This window comes from Harpia harpyja, chromosome 4 (genome assembly GCF_026419915.1).
Source record: "Harpia harpyja isolate bHarHar1 chromosome 4, bHarHar1 primary haplotype, whole genome shotgun sequence".
Taxonomy (NCBI): Eukaryota; Metazoa; Chordata; class Aves; order Accipitriformes; family Accipitridae; genus Harpia; species Harpia harpyja.
Window position 1 is genome coordinate 73,634,386 of NC_068943.1, and position 15,602 is coordinate 73,649,987.

Below are 15,602 nucleotides of genomic sequence, written 5' to 3' on the forward strand. Positions count from 1 at the left end.
ACCTTGAATGTGGCAAACGTTTCTCCATTTGCAAACATAACTTTATTTGCTATTTATTTTCTTAATAGAAAAAGTATGTCTTCCAACTTTCAGAAATTCAACTATATTTTTGTCTAAAGTGATTCATTTCAGATAACTGCATTTATTTCAGCAATTTACAGAATAACACTTCCAACGTTGAAGTCCATGTACTGAGCTTCTCTCTCTTCAATGATTAAGGCTTCACCTTAAACTATGCAGTTTTTAAACAACATTGGAAATGTTATAGCCCTAAAAACTAAAATTCAGTGACGCTGTGACCATCTGAAGGACCAATGACAACATACTAGCACGTCAACATACAGGCTACATTCAGTGGCCTCACTTGCTCCATTGAAAATTGGACTGAGGATTACAGGGATTCAAACTTGTTTTCGAGGATGGAAACAAAAGGTCAGGGTCGTCTTGGTGGTGAGGCAATACTTGCCGATTTAACACTTGGCCAAGGACAGCATATATATTTTTCTGAAAAATGCAGATTTTCCTTTCAGAAACCTATCTTTCTGCCACCACAAGATTAGAATAATATACTCCATCCATAACATACTTTAAGATCAACAGAAGTGGAAGTTGCCATGTAATGCTCTGGCCATTTCTACAACTCAGGCATTCTTCCCCCTCTCTCCTACCCACAAATGGATACATACATAAATGTGGAAAATACAATCAATTGTTGGGAACAGCAAAAAGACTACAGATACACTGAACCCAAGTAAAAGATTTTTGCAAGTCTTTCTTGTGCATAAACCCCAACTGCCTGAAAAAAATGTATCAGTAAAAAGCAGAGTACCATACTCTTCCTCTCCTGTATCAAGCCATTCTGGTCAAAAATACTAGAACAGAAGCATCTATAAAAAAAATAATAGACCAGTTTTGTGCATCTAAGGAGACAGGCTGGGACTGTCTCAGCCAGTGATCACAGAAAGCAGGCTTTTGCAGGTAGCTCTTTCACGGCACAACAGATTCCTCACATTATCTCCAAGGAAATTTCAGCTACGTCAGTAAGTATAGTACATTTTGCGAAGCAGATTGAACTTTTAGCATAATGCAAGTATTGTGCACAGCACTTTATTCCAAATATTTCACTTCCCTATACCTGTCAAAAGAAAAAATCCCTTTATAGAAAAAAAAAGCAATGCTTTAAAGAGTTGTTTGGTTTTTTTAATCTGAAATCTACAGTATGATTTTAATATATGCTAACATCACTGCTAAAATGAGGTACTGTTATGGAACCCCAAAACAGTCAGGGTAGTTCCAAACTCTACTGTAGCTGTTCTTTTCCCTAAGCATAAAATCTCCTCACTGCATACATATTTGCAAAGCCACTCCTTCCCCTGTTGCCCTCTTCCAAAAAAAAAAAAAAAAAAAAAAGAGAAGAGAGAAATTTCAATTTTCTGTGAAATGAATTTGTAAGAGTTGAACCAATAGTTCAAGAAAACAAAATTATATACAGAAAACCCAGTGGTACACTAGCAGTGGAAAACATTGATAAGAAAAGCCCTCACAAAATATTTCTTGTTCTTACTGTACTTAAAATACAGTTTGTGCTGTTGCTTATGGGAGAGTATTAGCAGTGACAGGAGAGTCTTTAAGAAGTCATTTGTAAACCTACTGAAAGGATTTCCTTTCTTAACCACAGACCATGTGTCTTTTCTGATAATCTGTCAAAGTCAGTTAAGAAAAATCTTAATTGTGGTTATTTCACAACATATATCAAAATAGTTATTATAGCAAGTGATAGTATTCCTTAAAGGAATTTCATTACAGAAATATCAAAGAATACAATTTATTAAATTAATGTAAGTCGAAGAATTAGGCATTTAAGGGAAATGTTAAGTAAAAATGGCAGGCTGTTATTCTGAGTGTATTATTATGACAACAGAAATCCTTCTAAATTAATCTTTACCTTTCCTTAGTCTACTGCATTATGAAGTATTCTATGTTCTTCAGAATTTTCCATTGTTTTAACAAAGCACAGTGACAAATACTTTGATGAATGACAAACACTGATTTTATTTTTAAGTCACTGAAACTATTTCTAGAACCTCAGGCTATCATTATAGGTCTGCAGTTACAGTAATTACACTAGCTGCTCAGATCATTATTGTATAGATAAAATAAGTTTTCTTAAAAGAAAAGTGTTAAGCTACCAAAGTTGAAATTCTGCCTACCTCTACCTTCAATCTTTCATGCATGAGATAGCTTCTGAATTTTACATGGTGGCTGAAAAGTTTAATTTTTATGTTAGCCTAGACTCCATGTCCACAATCTCTTGTCAAGTCTTCAATAGGCATAAAGAGTCAAGAGCCAGTGTCAGAATGACATACTCATGGAAGCAATCAGTGGCTATGATTTTACCAGACTGCTGCAAGGGGTCTATTTCCAGACCTGGTAACTGCAATAAGCTTAAAATACCTACCTGTGCAAAAAAGGCCTGAAGGCACAGAAGGCACATGCAGAGGAAGAATTCCTCTTCAATGCATCCCAAAGTTGTCCCCCCAAAAGACTATGTGGATAAATGCAGTATATTATAGAAACTGGATCAGGTACTTCAATTCCATTTAGATACCATAACAGCACTCCAAATAATGTTTCTCAAAATACAATCACTTGAAGGGCTGCCTCTAAAGGCAGCTGAGAAGTACATATGTTCAGTACCTGAGCTGTGGTATACACTAGTGGTGTCAAGATGGAGTAATAGGGAAGCAAGAGCCAAGAACAGAAATAAAGTTGTCACCGCTGATGTGATCAATACTAGGGCCATATAGATCATTTTCCAGAAGGCGGCTCCAGTTTAGAGGTTTCTTAGGTTACTGCAGTTATTTGTATTTTTACATGTTCCTAATATATTTCACAGCTTACATGTTCTTTCCTTTATGGAGTCATATATCACCTCTCTTTTAAGATGGCTTTTCAAGCTTCAGTTGTACTTTACTCAGAAGGGGACTCCACATTTTTATTTATACACAAACAGAAAAGGGCTGCTTCACTGCTTGTAGTGATGACAAAAGACCAAAGCACACGTTCCTTTTGAGTTGATTTGAAAACTAAGAAAATTTTTCAACACTGAAGAAATGCCCACCAAATACCCTAAAGATCTGAGGATCTCTTACCACTGAAAATCCTCTGCACTACGTATTTGTGAACTCCTGTTGGTATATCTGACATGACTCAAAAAGTAACCAGACTTTTGGCATAAGAAAAAACTTGGGTAGCTTGCTCTAACACACACAGTTCAGGCTGAACGTTTCATCTGGGAAGTCACATACCACAACATAAAAAAAACTGGCCATGTGAGAGATGCAGCTTTCCCACAGGAGATGGAAAAATTATGCCCATCACTGATGGAGAAAAGTCTGTCAGACAGGCTGGACTTAAAGACTAGAGGTCAAATTCTGCCCTGGAACATGGCAGTTGGCCATTATGTGCCTCATACCACTGTGAAAGTCATCAGTGTGCAAGGAAAACAGCTAACAGGACAATGGAGACAGTTTTTTAAAAACTGTTTCTTAGAAACCAGAAATCTCAGAGTAATAGGACTCAGCACTTCAGTTCTGCCTCAGTGCCAAAGGCAGCAGAAGGCAACTGATGAAACTGCAGTTCCTTCAACTGCACTGACACATGGGGCTTCACATGCATGCACAGCCTCAAGAAAATGTTTTTCAAAGGAATCTGATCTTGCATGAAAGATGTTCACACCTGCAGCAAATCCAGACAGTCAAGAAGTTCATTTTCTCCTGCTAACTTCTTGAAACAAGATAAAACTTCTTCTAATTACATCATCTAGTGGATCACCACCAAGTAACATTTTTAAGCCCACCAGGTGAAGGAAAGCTTTATATGACACCATAAAGGCAAGCAGACCCAGTGATCATTTCCTTTTACTCGCAAGAAGAAAGCCAGTTTAAAAAGTGTAAAAAACCCACCAAACTTAGTTATGTGTGAAAAACTTAGTTGTGTCGTATATTAAACTTGTACTTGGTGTATCACTGATGCTGCAAAGGGTCCAAATATTTAACTTCTCAGAAGTATGGTTTGATATGTATCTGTAATCCTTCTGTTAGTTATACTATAATCCTACCCCAAAATGCACAGGTCAAAGGGTATAAAGGCAGCCCTCAAACAAAGGCTGAAAGTGAAACACTGATATTGATACACAGAAAGTGGAGGAAAAAAACATGAACAATATCTATCATCACCTGTTCTCACAGGCAAGAAAACCTGTATGTCCTTCTGCTATCCACAAAGTGGCAGAATTGGTCAGTTTATATATTCAGTGAGGTAGAAGGAAAAAAAAAAAAAAAAACAACTATCTCACAACCAATGTCTGCTAATGCACAGGCTGGGTACAAAGTTACTGTATCTAACAAGGTAAGGTATGTGTCATAATAAAAGTTAAAAGTCTTGTCTATTAATAAGTAGTAAATACAAGTGGGATTTTTCACTCACTATAGACAGAGTTTGTGTTTTAAACACAATGCTACAGTTGCTGTTTACAGCAGGGTACAAAACCAGCAACATTTAAAGCATAATTTTGTAACTTTGAATTGTGCAGTTTCACACTGAGGAAAACTATTTAAATACCACAGCACAAAATTTGACATATTAAAAATTAAACTGCTATCAATCCATTCAGTGATCAATATGCAAAGCACACACACACACTAAACACTCGGTTCTATTTTGATGCTATGATTCTGGTTCTTGTCTTTATGCTAAGTCACAAAGCAAGTAAACTAGTTCTTTTGGCATTAGAACAGGGAATCTTAGCTCAGTAAGGATGCAAGTCTTAGATAACTAAACAAATTTTTTCATACTTGTACGTAAAGCTGATTGGTTTGGGTTTGGTTTGCAGCAAAGGAGACAAATTTGTCATCCCACACCACTTTTTTTTCCTTTTTTTTTTTTCTTTTTTAATCAAGTTAGTCTGTCACTTGACCCTCTCAAATTGGTTCTGTGAAAGTCCCTGGCTCATTAGTGATGTGTGTTTGACCTTTCACACCCGACCTTAGATCAGCACAAAGATTAATAGTTGTTGCATGACAAGGAAACTAAAGCCAGATTGGATATCCATCTCACAACATGCTTTCAATAAGAAGTGTTAACTATGCTCATTTCAGAGTTAATCTAGCCTAACGTTAACATTTGCTATGAAGTCAAAACACATTTGACATGAGGCTTGCATTACATGTGAGCACACAACAATTTTATTACATGTAGGATATTTATACAGGTATGTAGATGACAGAGAAACTACATTGTGATTCACTGAAGGAGTCTTAGAGAAGTACAAAACCTAGGATACTAAATATGTTCACACACTGAATTGTGCGTTCTGCAAAGAGGTGCTACACTTTTAACTTGCATGACAAGTCATGCAAGTAACCCCTCCCATGTAAACATCATGCATTTTTTTTCCTGGTCCCTAAACACTGCTTCCCACAGTAAAGGAACAGTGGCCAAGCTTAGTATGACATTGGTTTAATATCTTCTAACTTTTATTTGGTAACTAGAACATGAAGCAGCTGCAAAACCCACACAAATGCAACAGGAACAAAAGGCTAGAAAACTTGCAAAACAAGCTAGTTTTGCACTGTGCTTCTGACATCCATCAGTAATTTCAAATAACAGATTTGTTATACATTAAAAACTTCATCAATCACCAGTTCAGAAGACTTGCTTCAAATTACTAACCATCACTGGTACAAAAGGCAGTCAAGAGCTATGAATCTATTAAATGGCCAGTTTCTTATCTACAGATCCTTATTTAAAGATTCAACAGAAAGCAGCATCTTTAAAGACTCTTGGCCACTACTTTTAAAGAAAAGTTTTGCTCATATCTAAGAAGCTGCAAGTTACCCAATGAAGATGCTTTCCACAGCTCACAACAAAGTCTGTAATGGGCATAGAATTATTTTAAAAGAAAAAGCAACTCTTTCTCACCACTCTGTTCTTAAAATTCATGAGTAGAAAAGCAAGAATTCACAACACTTTCCAGTCATATACTAGAGACTGCATTCTGAATTAATTTACAGGTAATTTAATACTCCAATTTTCAGGTTAGTATACAAAATACTTAAACACGACACAAGCATTTATACACAAGCTATGTCTAGTTTTTATTCCTTATTTGAAAGATGTTCAAAACAGGCCTGAAAGCAAGCTAGCCAAACTAGATTACCAATAGAAGAAACAAATATGAAATCTAGAAATTGTGTTGTTAACTATTGGGCAGTAATTCTTCCACATGGCTAAAAGCAGGGAATTTGCCAGAGCTGGTAAAAGGCTGTGCCAGGACACTACAGAATTCATTAACAAGTTATAGCCTTATTTATTTTTTCAAAAAAAATTTTTTTTTTTAAAAAACATAGTTCAAGAATAGTTTAAGACCAGAATGTCCTTTAATCCGGGTAGCTAACTGCTACAGTTAGCTCTCTGTGCTACAAACAACCTTCTAGCTCACATTTAATCCTTACATGTTAAACTCTGATTTGGAAACAAAACCTGAATACAAATTGGTCTGTGACATGTTGAGCTCAACTCGTATTAAAGAGGACACAAATACCACTTTTCCGCAGTGTCAACACACTTCCAGGTAATCCCAATTCGGTATATAATTTTAAAACTTAGCATCTACAGAGTCCTAGAGCAAATAATGAATAACTGGAATAGTTGCTTCCGTCACATAGTAAGATTTGGGTTTGGTTCCCCTCCAAGGACTTTTTTTCCATTTTAACTTATTTATTTTTTACCCAAACTAATTTCCAAGATATTGAAGTTCCCTACACAAGCTGGCAAATTAAACTATTATTAGAGAAGATATTGCTACAAGGCTTTGTTGTAGTATTTAATATTTAAGTAATTCCTGTTTGAGAAGTTAGTTATCCTTATGCGCAACTCTTAATCGCACAACATAAATTATTTAAAAGGTTTTATTAATTAGGTATCTAACAACTTAGCACTTGTAAATTGAGAAGATCAAGTTTTATTCATGAATGCTTTTCTCAATAAACTTAGTAGTTAATATACATCATGCAACTGACCTAAGCAAAGCCCAATTACTTCAGATTCACATAACATATCAAACCTATTAGGTATAATTCATTACTAAGAACTCTTCATGTTAAAGACACCTATTCAGAATTATTCAACAGTGAATTCGTGCAATTCTCTAAAGTTCAAAATCAAAATAATTCCCTAGTAATGAGATTACACTTTATTTTATAAAGCTTTATTTTATAAACTAGTCAAAAGAAAACAGAATATTTGAAAACATTTATCAGTCATCCAGCATGACTTAATAAGTGGCTATGACAATGTATGGTTCTGGGATCTTAAGTGTTCTGGCTACTTCTGTATGCTATTATAATGGATACTTTAATATTAAAATTACCAGAAGAACAAGCCCTTGTCTCAAACTGTACCTTCACCACTCTTGGTAACTATGGTGCTCTCATTACCTATCTCAGCACAGCACAGGTTTTCCTGGAAAAATCAGTACTCTGTCCAAAATTAATAACAAATACAACTGCTGAAGTGACATGAGTGACCTTGACTCCTTTCCACCTCCACCCCTCTTTCTGGTAAGAGTACACACATTGAACTCCCTGTGACTGGTTTTGCTAGTGGGAACACCACATTTAGAAGAAAAGCATGGTTTAAAACTTCCACTCTTTTTACCAAAGATATCCATATACCTAAGACTCTAAGCCAGCTTCCAACAGATTTGCACACAATCAGAACCACCTCAGATATCTATTTTAAAGCATTAGCTAGAAGCCAATGTCCAAGTGTGGTTTCAGGCTGCAAATCTGAATTTTAAATTGACACTTAAATAGGTGCTGAGGTAAAAGAAAACTCATTTAAGAAAGAAGGGGGAAGAAAGAGGGAGAAAATTTGGTTTGGATACACCACTGCATTCTATAGTTGGACAATCCTAGCTGAACTAGAGGTTGTGAATTGCATTTCTTTCCATTTGACTTTTATGCTGCATAAAGGAACGCCATCACTCCCTTGGGGCAGAGAATTCTGCTCTGTCAGAGCTTTCTGTTTTCTGCATAACGGTTTAGAATCACAGAATGGTTTGTGACTGAAAGGGCCTTTAAAGACCATTTAGTCCAATCCACCTGCTGTGGGCAGGGACATCTTTCACCACCTCAGGTTGCTCAAAGCCTCATCCAACCTGACCTTGAACACTTCCAGGGATAGGGCATCCACAACTTCTCTGGGCAACCTGTTCCAGTGCCTCACCACCCTCATAGAGAAGAATTTCTTCCTTCTATCTAATCTAAACTTACCCACTTTCAGTTTAAAACCACTACCCCTTGTCCTATCCTTACAGGCCCTGGTAAAAAGTTTATGCACAGCAATCATAGTAACAACCTCAAAAGGGACTTAGAATCACTTAGTACTCTACCCCCCCCCAAAAACCAATAATCTGCATTTATGTAATCCTGACAAATTTGTTTATAACCTGCTCTTTAAAACCACAGGGTTACTCCATAACACACCCAACAGTCTGTTTAGCACTTTGTATGACACTACATTAGAAGATTTTACATAAATATTTAACTTACCTCTTTGTATTGCTACCTGTTACTTAAAGCTTATTACTTCCTGCCCTATTCAGAGGTACAAGTCACAGATTATTCTGTGTTCTTGGAGTATCCTTTGAGCTCCCCAAGCAGTCCATTTCTGAAGCACACTGCTCTAAAGCAGACATAGCATTCCAGTTGAGACTTCACCCGTACTGGAAAAGAAGGGCTACTTCCCAAAGGGGAAGGATTACTTATTATTTAAAAAAAAAGGACACTTTTTTTGCAGAAATTTAGTCAACTGACTTTTAGATTAAATTTCTAAAACATCTCCCTAGCTTGCTTACAATGCTCTTACTTGAGTCTCAAAATTGTTAGTTAAAAATGCATATTTTTTTCTGCTTCTGATACATACAGGGGCTCTAACACTGCAGAATTCTGATTTGTCATCAAGGGGAGAAAAACTTCCAATTAAAAAATTGAACTAGTTTTCCTGTTGTCTTGTTGGTGCACACACATACACTTTCTTCTGTTCCAAAATTCCTTTGGAGACTTACACTGAAGGTCTTCTTATCCCTCCACGTTTTAAAGATGGGAAAATTGATGTTCAGCAATGCAATATGCAAAGTGATAGAAAAGTCATTTCAGTTTAGGTCACTAGTGTGTCTGCTCACAAGGACTTTGGTCCTAACAGCCTGCAACTCAAATCCAATGTAAATCCAGTTTTAATTATTTAACAAGTTATGAATTGGACTACATCAATAAATCTGATCTTACAGTAGCACACAGATGGTAAGGGGCAAAGCAATAATAATCCAATCCCTACCGTTCTCGGTTAAATTTGAGTGAATGAAGTATAGCAGGTCTCTTCTGACGCAAGTTCCAGAGGTGTAAGGTATCATCAGCCAAGGCACTCACAAGAGCTCCCTATAAGAAAGAAAAAGTTTTAGTCAACTTATTTTCATAACCCTAGTAACAGCATATCATCATTATAATGGCAATATATTACATATTTGCTACCAGGATTGAAAAAAAAAAATATTTATAAGCATGCGCATCAACACCATAGCACAGATAAGTTCTAAGTAGTAGTAATGAGTTAAGTGATGTCATTCAGCTTGCCCACATTTGGTTCAGTGCTATACTGAGGGGTAATGGGGAAGAAGCAGCTTTTTCCAGCGTAGGCATGTTAGTTCCCTCATGCCCACCTCTGTAGAGAAATTAAGCAATGAACTCAACTGCTAATATCTACGTGCTGACAAAACTAGTGAAGTTTGACTTCACCATTCCTCTGAGCTAGAAGTCCCTTTACAAATCTGGCCCCAGCTAGCTCAAGAACAGCACTGCTGTCAGATCTTAGCTGCTACATCCCTAGAAAAAACACACCTGAAATTACTGAGGGATCAGATTAGAGATCGTTCTTCCCCACTCACACCTAAAACAGTAACTCTATCAAAATAAAATTAACTACCTACTGAAACTGTTAGTACTATTGAAAACATACTTTACTACTTCAAAAGATAACTTGATGTTCAATGACATGAATAAATATTCCAAGGAAAAAAGTTCTTGCTTATAGCAAAGGAGTACTCTAGAGACAAAGATACGTTCAGCAGTTAGTCAAGCATTTTCTAAAATTAAAAAAGTTAATTTATTTATAATTGTTATCACTGTGCACCATTCATGCTAAGAGTCACTTGTGTTAGCTGATTTTGATGCTTGCTTAACGAGAAATTGAAAAAAATACACTCTGTATCTTCTCTGAATTATGGAATACGTACATCCTTTTACTAACCTCGTTAATCAGGAACTGAAGCTGGATTACTGCAGCTCCACTGTCATGTTGACAGTAGCATTCAACTCCTGGCCGACCAAAGCTGGAATTGGTACCATTAAGGAATAATTGTTGTATGTAACAGGAAAAAAAACAACCACTAATCACCATAACCATCATTGTCACTATAACTAATACCACATTCAAACAGGTTAACATCCTGCTTCTAGCTAGTACATTCAACGTATCTAACCACATAGATCTGATTGATCACCAAAAAAAGTCTTTTATAAACACCACAAAGTAACACAAAGAAGTTAAAAGGTCCATCTTATTTTTCCCAATGGAATACAAAAATTGTGTGTAACTGCTTAACTTATAGTTATTTAAGGGATTCTTCATCAATGAGAACGTAATGGAGAATGATGAAGCAGTTATTTTAGTAGTGTTAAATATCAGGACTAGTATAGATGGAAGTTAATCTAAATAAGCATCATAATCAAATTATCACATTTTTCAAGTGCTAAAGGAGCTTTTTCTCCTTTTTAAACACTACTTAACAGATGAAAAGAGCTGAATAAGGCAAGGCATGTTAAAAAAAATCTGCTGTGACAGAGATAAAAAGATCCGTAGCCAAAATACAGAGGAGTCAATGGGAAATTATGTATAATGTAAATTTCCAGGATCTCTGTATCAAGACTTCCTGGTTTCACACCAACTATGAGATAACAAAAGCTTGTTCATTTTCCCCTCTCACACATAAATTAGTCCTATACTTCCATAATGAATATCAAAGAGAAGCAGAAGCAACACAGATTCTTTCAGTTCTCCATAGCCGATTCATTTATTAGTTGCAAAGATTCTGCATTTCAAACACGGTTTTCCCCTTTCTTCTGATACAAAATTAAGGAAATTCTCCAACCTCTATGAGACAGAGCAGAAATAACACAAGTCCAGATGAATTATGCAAAGCAGTCACTATTTCATCATTATAGTACGCCCAGGGTTTCTGGAATACACTTTGTCAAAGAGCTGAACACCTCTTGTTTTAAAGAGGCACCTTAGTTTTTGGAAGAAAGGAAATCATTCCAAGCATGCATGCAAAACAGGGAATACAGAGTACAATTTGTTCTCTCAGTATACACTAGAAATTAATAAAACAGTACAATTCTCACCCATTCTGCAAGTTTTCCATTTACTGAGAAATTGTTGATCAAAACCAAAGTGGACACAAATACTCTTAAAAAATATATGCATTCACACTAGAGACAGTTGAAAGGCTGAAGAGACTTAATAGGTTGCATGAAAATCAAGACTCAAACACATCTCCTGCTCAACCTCTAAGCTGGCAAGATAAAATGTAAGTAGAACTACAATGAGAACAAGTCTGCTTCAACATACCGCAATATTTTAACTTTTCAATCACATTCTTCTCCTAGACTAACAAATCTGCATAACATCCAGCTAAGTGATAAGATATATACTAAACAGATATATACTAAACAGATGTTGAATAATCCAGCAAACTTAATACCAGCTTTCTTCCTTAAACAGAATTAGCAATTTAATTTTGTTCTGGTATGGAAGGGCTTAAAGAGCCAGCTTGCCTCACCTGTTTTTTCCTTGCATTTTAAATTCTTATCAATATGTTTCCTGTACAAAGCCATCTGTATTCCACCGAGTTTATAGCTCTTAAAAAAAAAAAAGCTTACAACTTGGGGGGAGGGTGGGGGTGGTGTTTGTCCCCATAAATGACACCTTCCTACACAGATTCAGAATACTTTTAATGTAAAATCATTGCTTTTGCATTAACTATGGATTGACTACACAAATTGCCAGATTGGAAAAAATGTCCCCACAAGGAATACCAGACATTTCAGAGCAGACTTGCTTCAGCCTTGCTCATGCTTTTGCATTCACTTGAATTAATAATTATTTGCAGAAATAGCCAAGAAGCAATTTCTGAAAGTGAAATTCAGATGTTTATAGAAACTGAATTTTAAAACTTGTTATTAATCTGCACTGACACAGACAGTTTTCTAACAAAAGAAGATTTCTCCAGCTCCTCCCCTGAACATCAGCTTCCAAAATAATTAAATGTAACCCTTGTTCATTCACCCACCCAGAGTTTATTTGGAATTGAGGCTTTACATCTATCTTGCCTCAAAACAAGAGTATGACCCAGAAAAACAGAAACCCATGGATTCCTTAAGTTACTCCACCCTTCAGATTCTATCCCTCAAATGTTTTCTTTAAGCACTTCTGATGCAAATATTTCTGGAAGCACTGTTACAACTAGTCAGTAAAAATTTCAATATTAAGAATACTTGAACATTTCTTTAAACAAAAAAAATCCTTCTGCATTTTCCAGGACACCTGAACCAGTTCTCTCTCCAGAAATCAGTAAATATGAAGCACTGGGAATAAGTTTACACAAGCTTTAAACATTCAGAGCAAGTTTCTTCTTTTTGACAGATTAGTGGAAGCCTCATGTGTAGATCTGAAAATAGAGTTCAGCCTCCTATAGTGCTTACAGTTATCAAAAAAATAAAAATAGTCCTTGCAACTAGTCCCATTTAGTTTCTTTACCCAAGGATGATGTCGTCTTTGCTTTTTCACCTAGCAGCTAAAATTATTCTTCTCATTTCAAATTAATATCATCCTTCTAACTAGCATTAATCTTCTTTTCTAAAGAAATGCAAAGCCTCCCAGTTTTGCAGGGTATGCCAAGTTGAAAAAGCACGTCACTTAAATACTGACTGTAGAAGGATAATAATAAATGCCCATTTCAGTACATGTTAAGTATTTCTCAACCACACAAAACAGGCAGCATCCCAGGGAATGCAGTTTGTTCAAGTCCTCTATACTTGCGTATGTGTGCTTAAGGCAAAAGAGCTCACTGCACTAAGCAGTGATCATCTACCACATAGTAGTCCCCAAAACAGGCAAAAATTATAATGAATAATGACAAGATGGGCAAAGCATTTTAATTTTGTAGACAGGAAAAACTCTCTGCCAAAGACCTAGGGTAGCTCTAGAGGAAACAGTCTGCTCTGAGCTGTTTTCTAACTAAAGACCCATCCTTCTTCCTTCATTTCCAAGCATTTCTCTCTACTATTCCTGCTTCATCCCCTATTCCAAATATTAACAAATTGGATAAATTAATAGCTTCTCAGCTGTACCTTTGAATATTGCTTCTGCATTCCCCACAACCATTAGGAAATTAACCCTGTATAACACTGGTATCTCATTGTCTTCACTGCATGTTTTTTGAAAAAGCAAGTAAGAGACAAAATCTGTGGCTGAGAGAAGGAAGAGATAACATACTCATGTCCTAACATCAGTGTTCATTTTCATAACTGCTAGAAGTGCAGGTCATACATAAGGAAAGCACAGTATCACTCTGATTTAATACTGCATAATGACACTGATTTTACTTTGGTTTGTGAGAAAAGGCAACAGTTCCAAAAGATATTTTTTCCAAACAAGCTTCATACCTAAGCTTTCTCTTTTTTTCCAGGCAAAATTAAAGCATTTCAATTAGTGATATTTGAGTTCTCTCTGCAAAATATTCTTTTTTAAAATTATTACTATTATTTATAGCTTATCTACATAGGGGCAACCCAGTACACATCTGCCCTTAGAAGTCATATTTTGAAAGGGAAAACTAATTCCAGAATATTTATGAAAGCCTCAGAAGAGCAGGTTGGTTTTTTTTTTTTTTTTTTAATTCTTTAATTTAAGTTACTCTAAGTAGACCTAGGGAATATTGGGTTCTTCTTCACCTGGGGTTGACCCTTCTGACATAGGCGACAGTTGCAAAAACTGTAACTATCAATTCAATTCCTAGCATAAGTCAGTTACACATACAGAGACACATTTATAATATAAATTACTTTCCAAGTTATCACCACATGGATATTTGCATCTTCATGTCACTACACTGCTATAGAAAGTTTCAATAGTACAGCAGAAGATATGGAACATGTTCCTGTATCAGATTTGCCACTGTTACAATAGCTAGCGATTTTTAAGACACATCTGAAACTGTGGCAGCTTTTAAAATTCATTCCTAGATACTTCTTAAAACTGCAGCTGTAACACCTCACAGTATTTAAATATTTGACAATTTTGATGCAAAAAAATAGATCTCCAACTAGAAGAAAACACATACCACTGATCTGAATTACATATAAAACACTAAGGGCAGTAGAGTACTCACAGTATTCTTATGTATACCAGTCTGTAGCTTATAGCTCTCCAGGACTGCATACTATACCTGCATGTTTTACTATAGTCATTGCTATGCAGCAGTTTTCCACCTTATTTAATCAGACCCCAAATTATTTGTATAGGCAAAGCCACCACTTATTTTGCACACATTTCTGTATGTGCTTTGATTGTGGTCCCCAAGAATCATCACAACATAGAAAAAACACAAAATGACAGTGAGACCTCCAAATAGTATTTTAAGTATATAAAGATTAAAAGTCTGTCTGGTATTACTCACCATTGCCAAGTTTGGATACAGTCCAAAACCAGATAAAAACCAAAGACTTAATTTACATCGAGTTACAGAGTACCACAAAGTCCTAGTGATACATCTAAGCAGGACTAAAGCAGTACAAGAACAGCTTCACACAACTTTCTTGTTTGTCAATCTTAGACCTAATCAGTACTATTAATTGCACATACAAAAGCATGATCTCTCACAGAAACAATCTCAAAGAACAATCTATCAAGACACACAGCTATTTAGCAAGAAAGAATTATTTAAAAAGTTGGAAAGTACTACAGTCACCACAGTCTACAAAACACTTTGACCTTTCACATCTATCTATTACCAAACAAGATAAAATAAAAATCCACAAAACACTTTTGGGATAGTTTTAGACATTAGGTACGGTATCATATCACTATTTTTCAACAACTTTAGGATTATAGAGTTTCCTGCTAAAGCTTTAGGTCTGCATAGCTTCTTGCTGTGTTTATATCACTCAGTTAAGCAGGTCTTTATCCCTGCCCATGTCTCAGCACTTATGTTTGCAGAAGTATACAATAATATTTGTTGACACTTCAGATCCACTCTCCTATATGTAAATCACAGCACCAAGCAAAAACAAACTAGGGCTTTAAAACTGTCACTAAAGTTCATCAAGTAGCAATACTATCAAATTACTGGTAACAATTCACTCTGGGAATTCCTGCCAGACTGTTGTCATGCATTCTCCTTCTGCCAGCTAAGGAGAGTGAGA

The 15,602-nt window shown here is 35.9% G+C and overlaps 1 protein-coding gene across 14 annotated transcripts in view; it reads right to left on the reverse strand.

Moving 5' to 3' along the window:
- Positions 1-15,602, reverse strand: part of STXBP5 (syntaxin binding protein 5) — a 123,871-nt gene that overhangs the window by 80,132 nt on the left and 28,137 nt on the right. For all 14 annotated transcript variants that reach the window (XM_052784781.1, XM_052784780.1, XM_052784777.1 and 11 more), the window contains exons 3-4: positions 10,369-10,450; positions 9,400-9,500 (exon numbers count right to left, since the gene is read on the reverse strand). In XM_052784781.1, the coding sequence (XP_052640741.1) occupies positions 9,400-9,500; positions 10,369-10,450 (183 nt within the window). The remainder of the gene's footprint in view (positions 1-9,399; positions 9,501-10,368; positions 10,451-15,602) is intronic.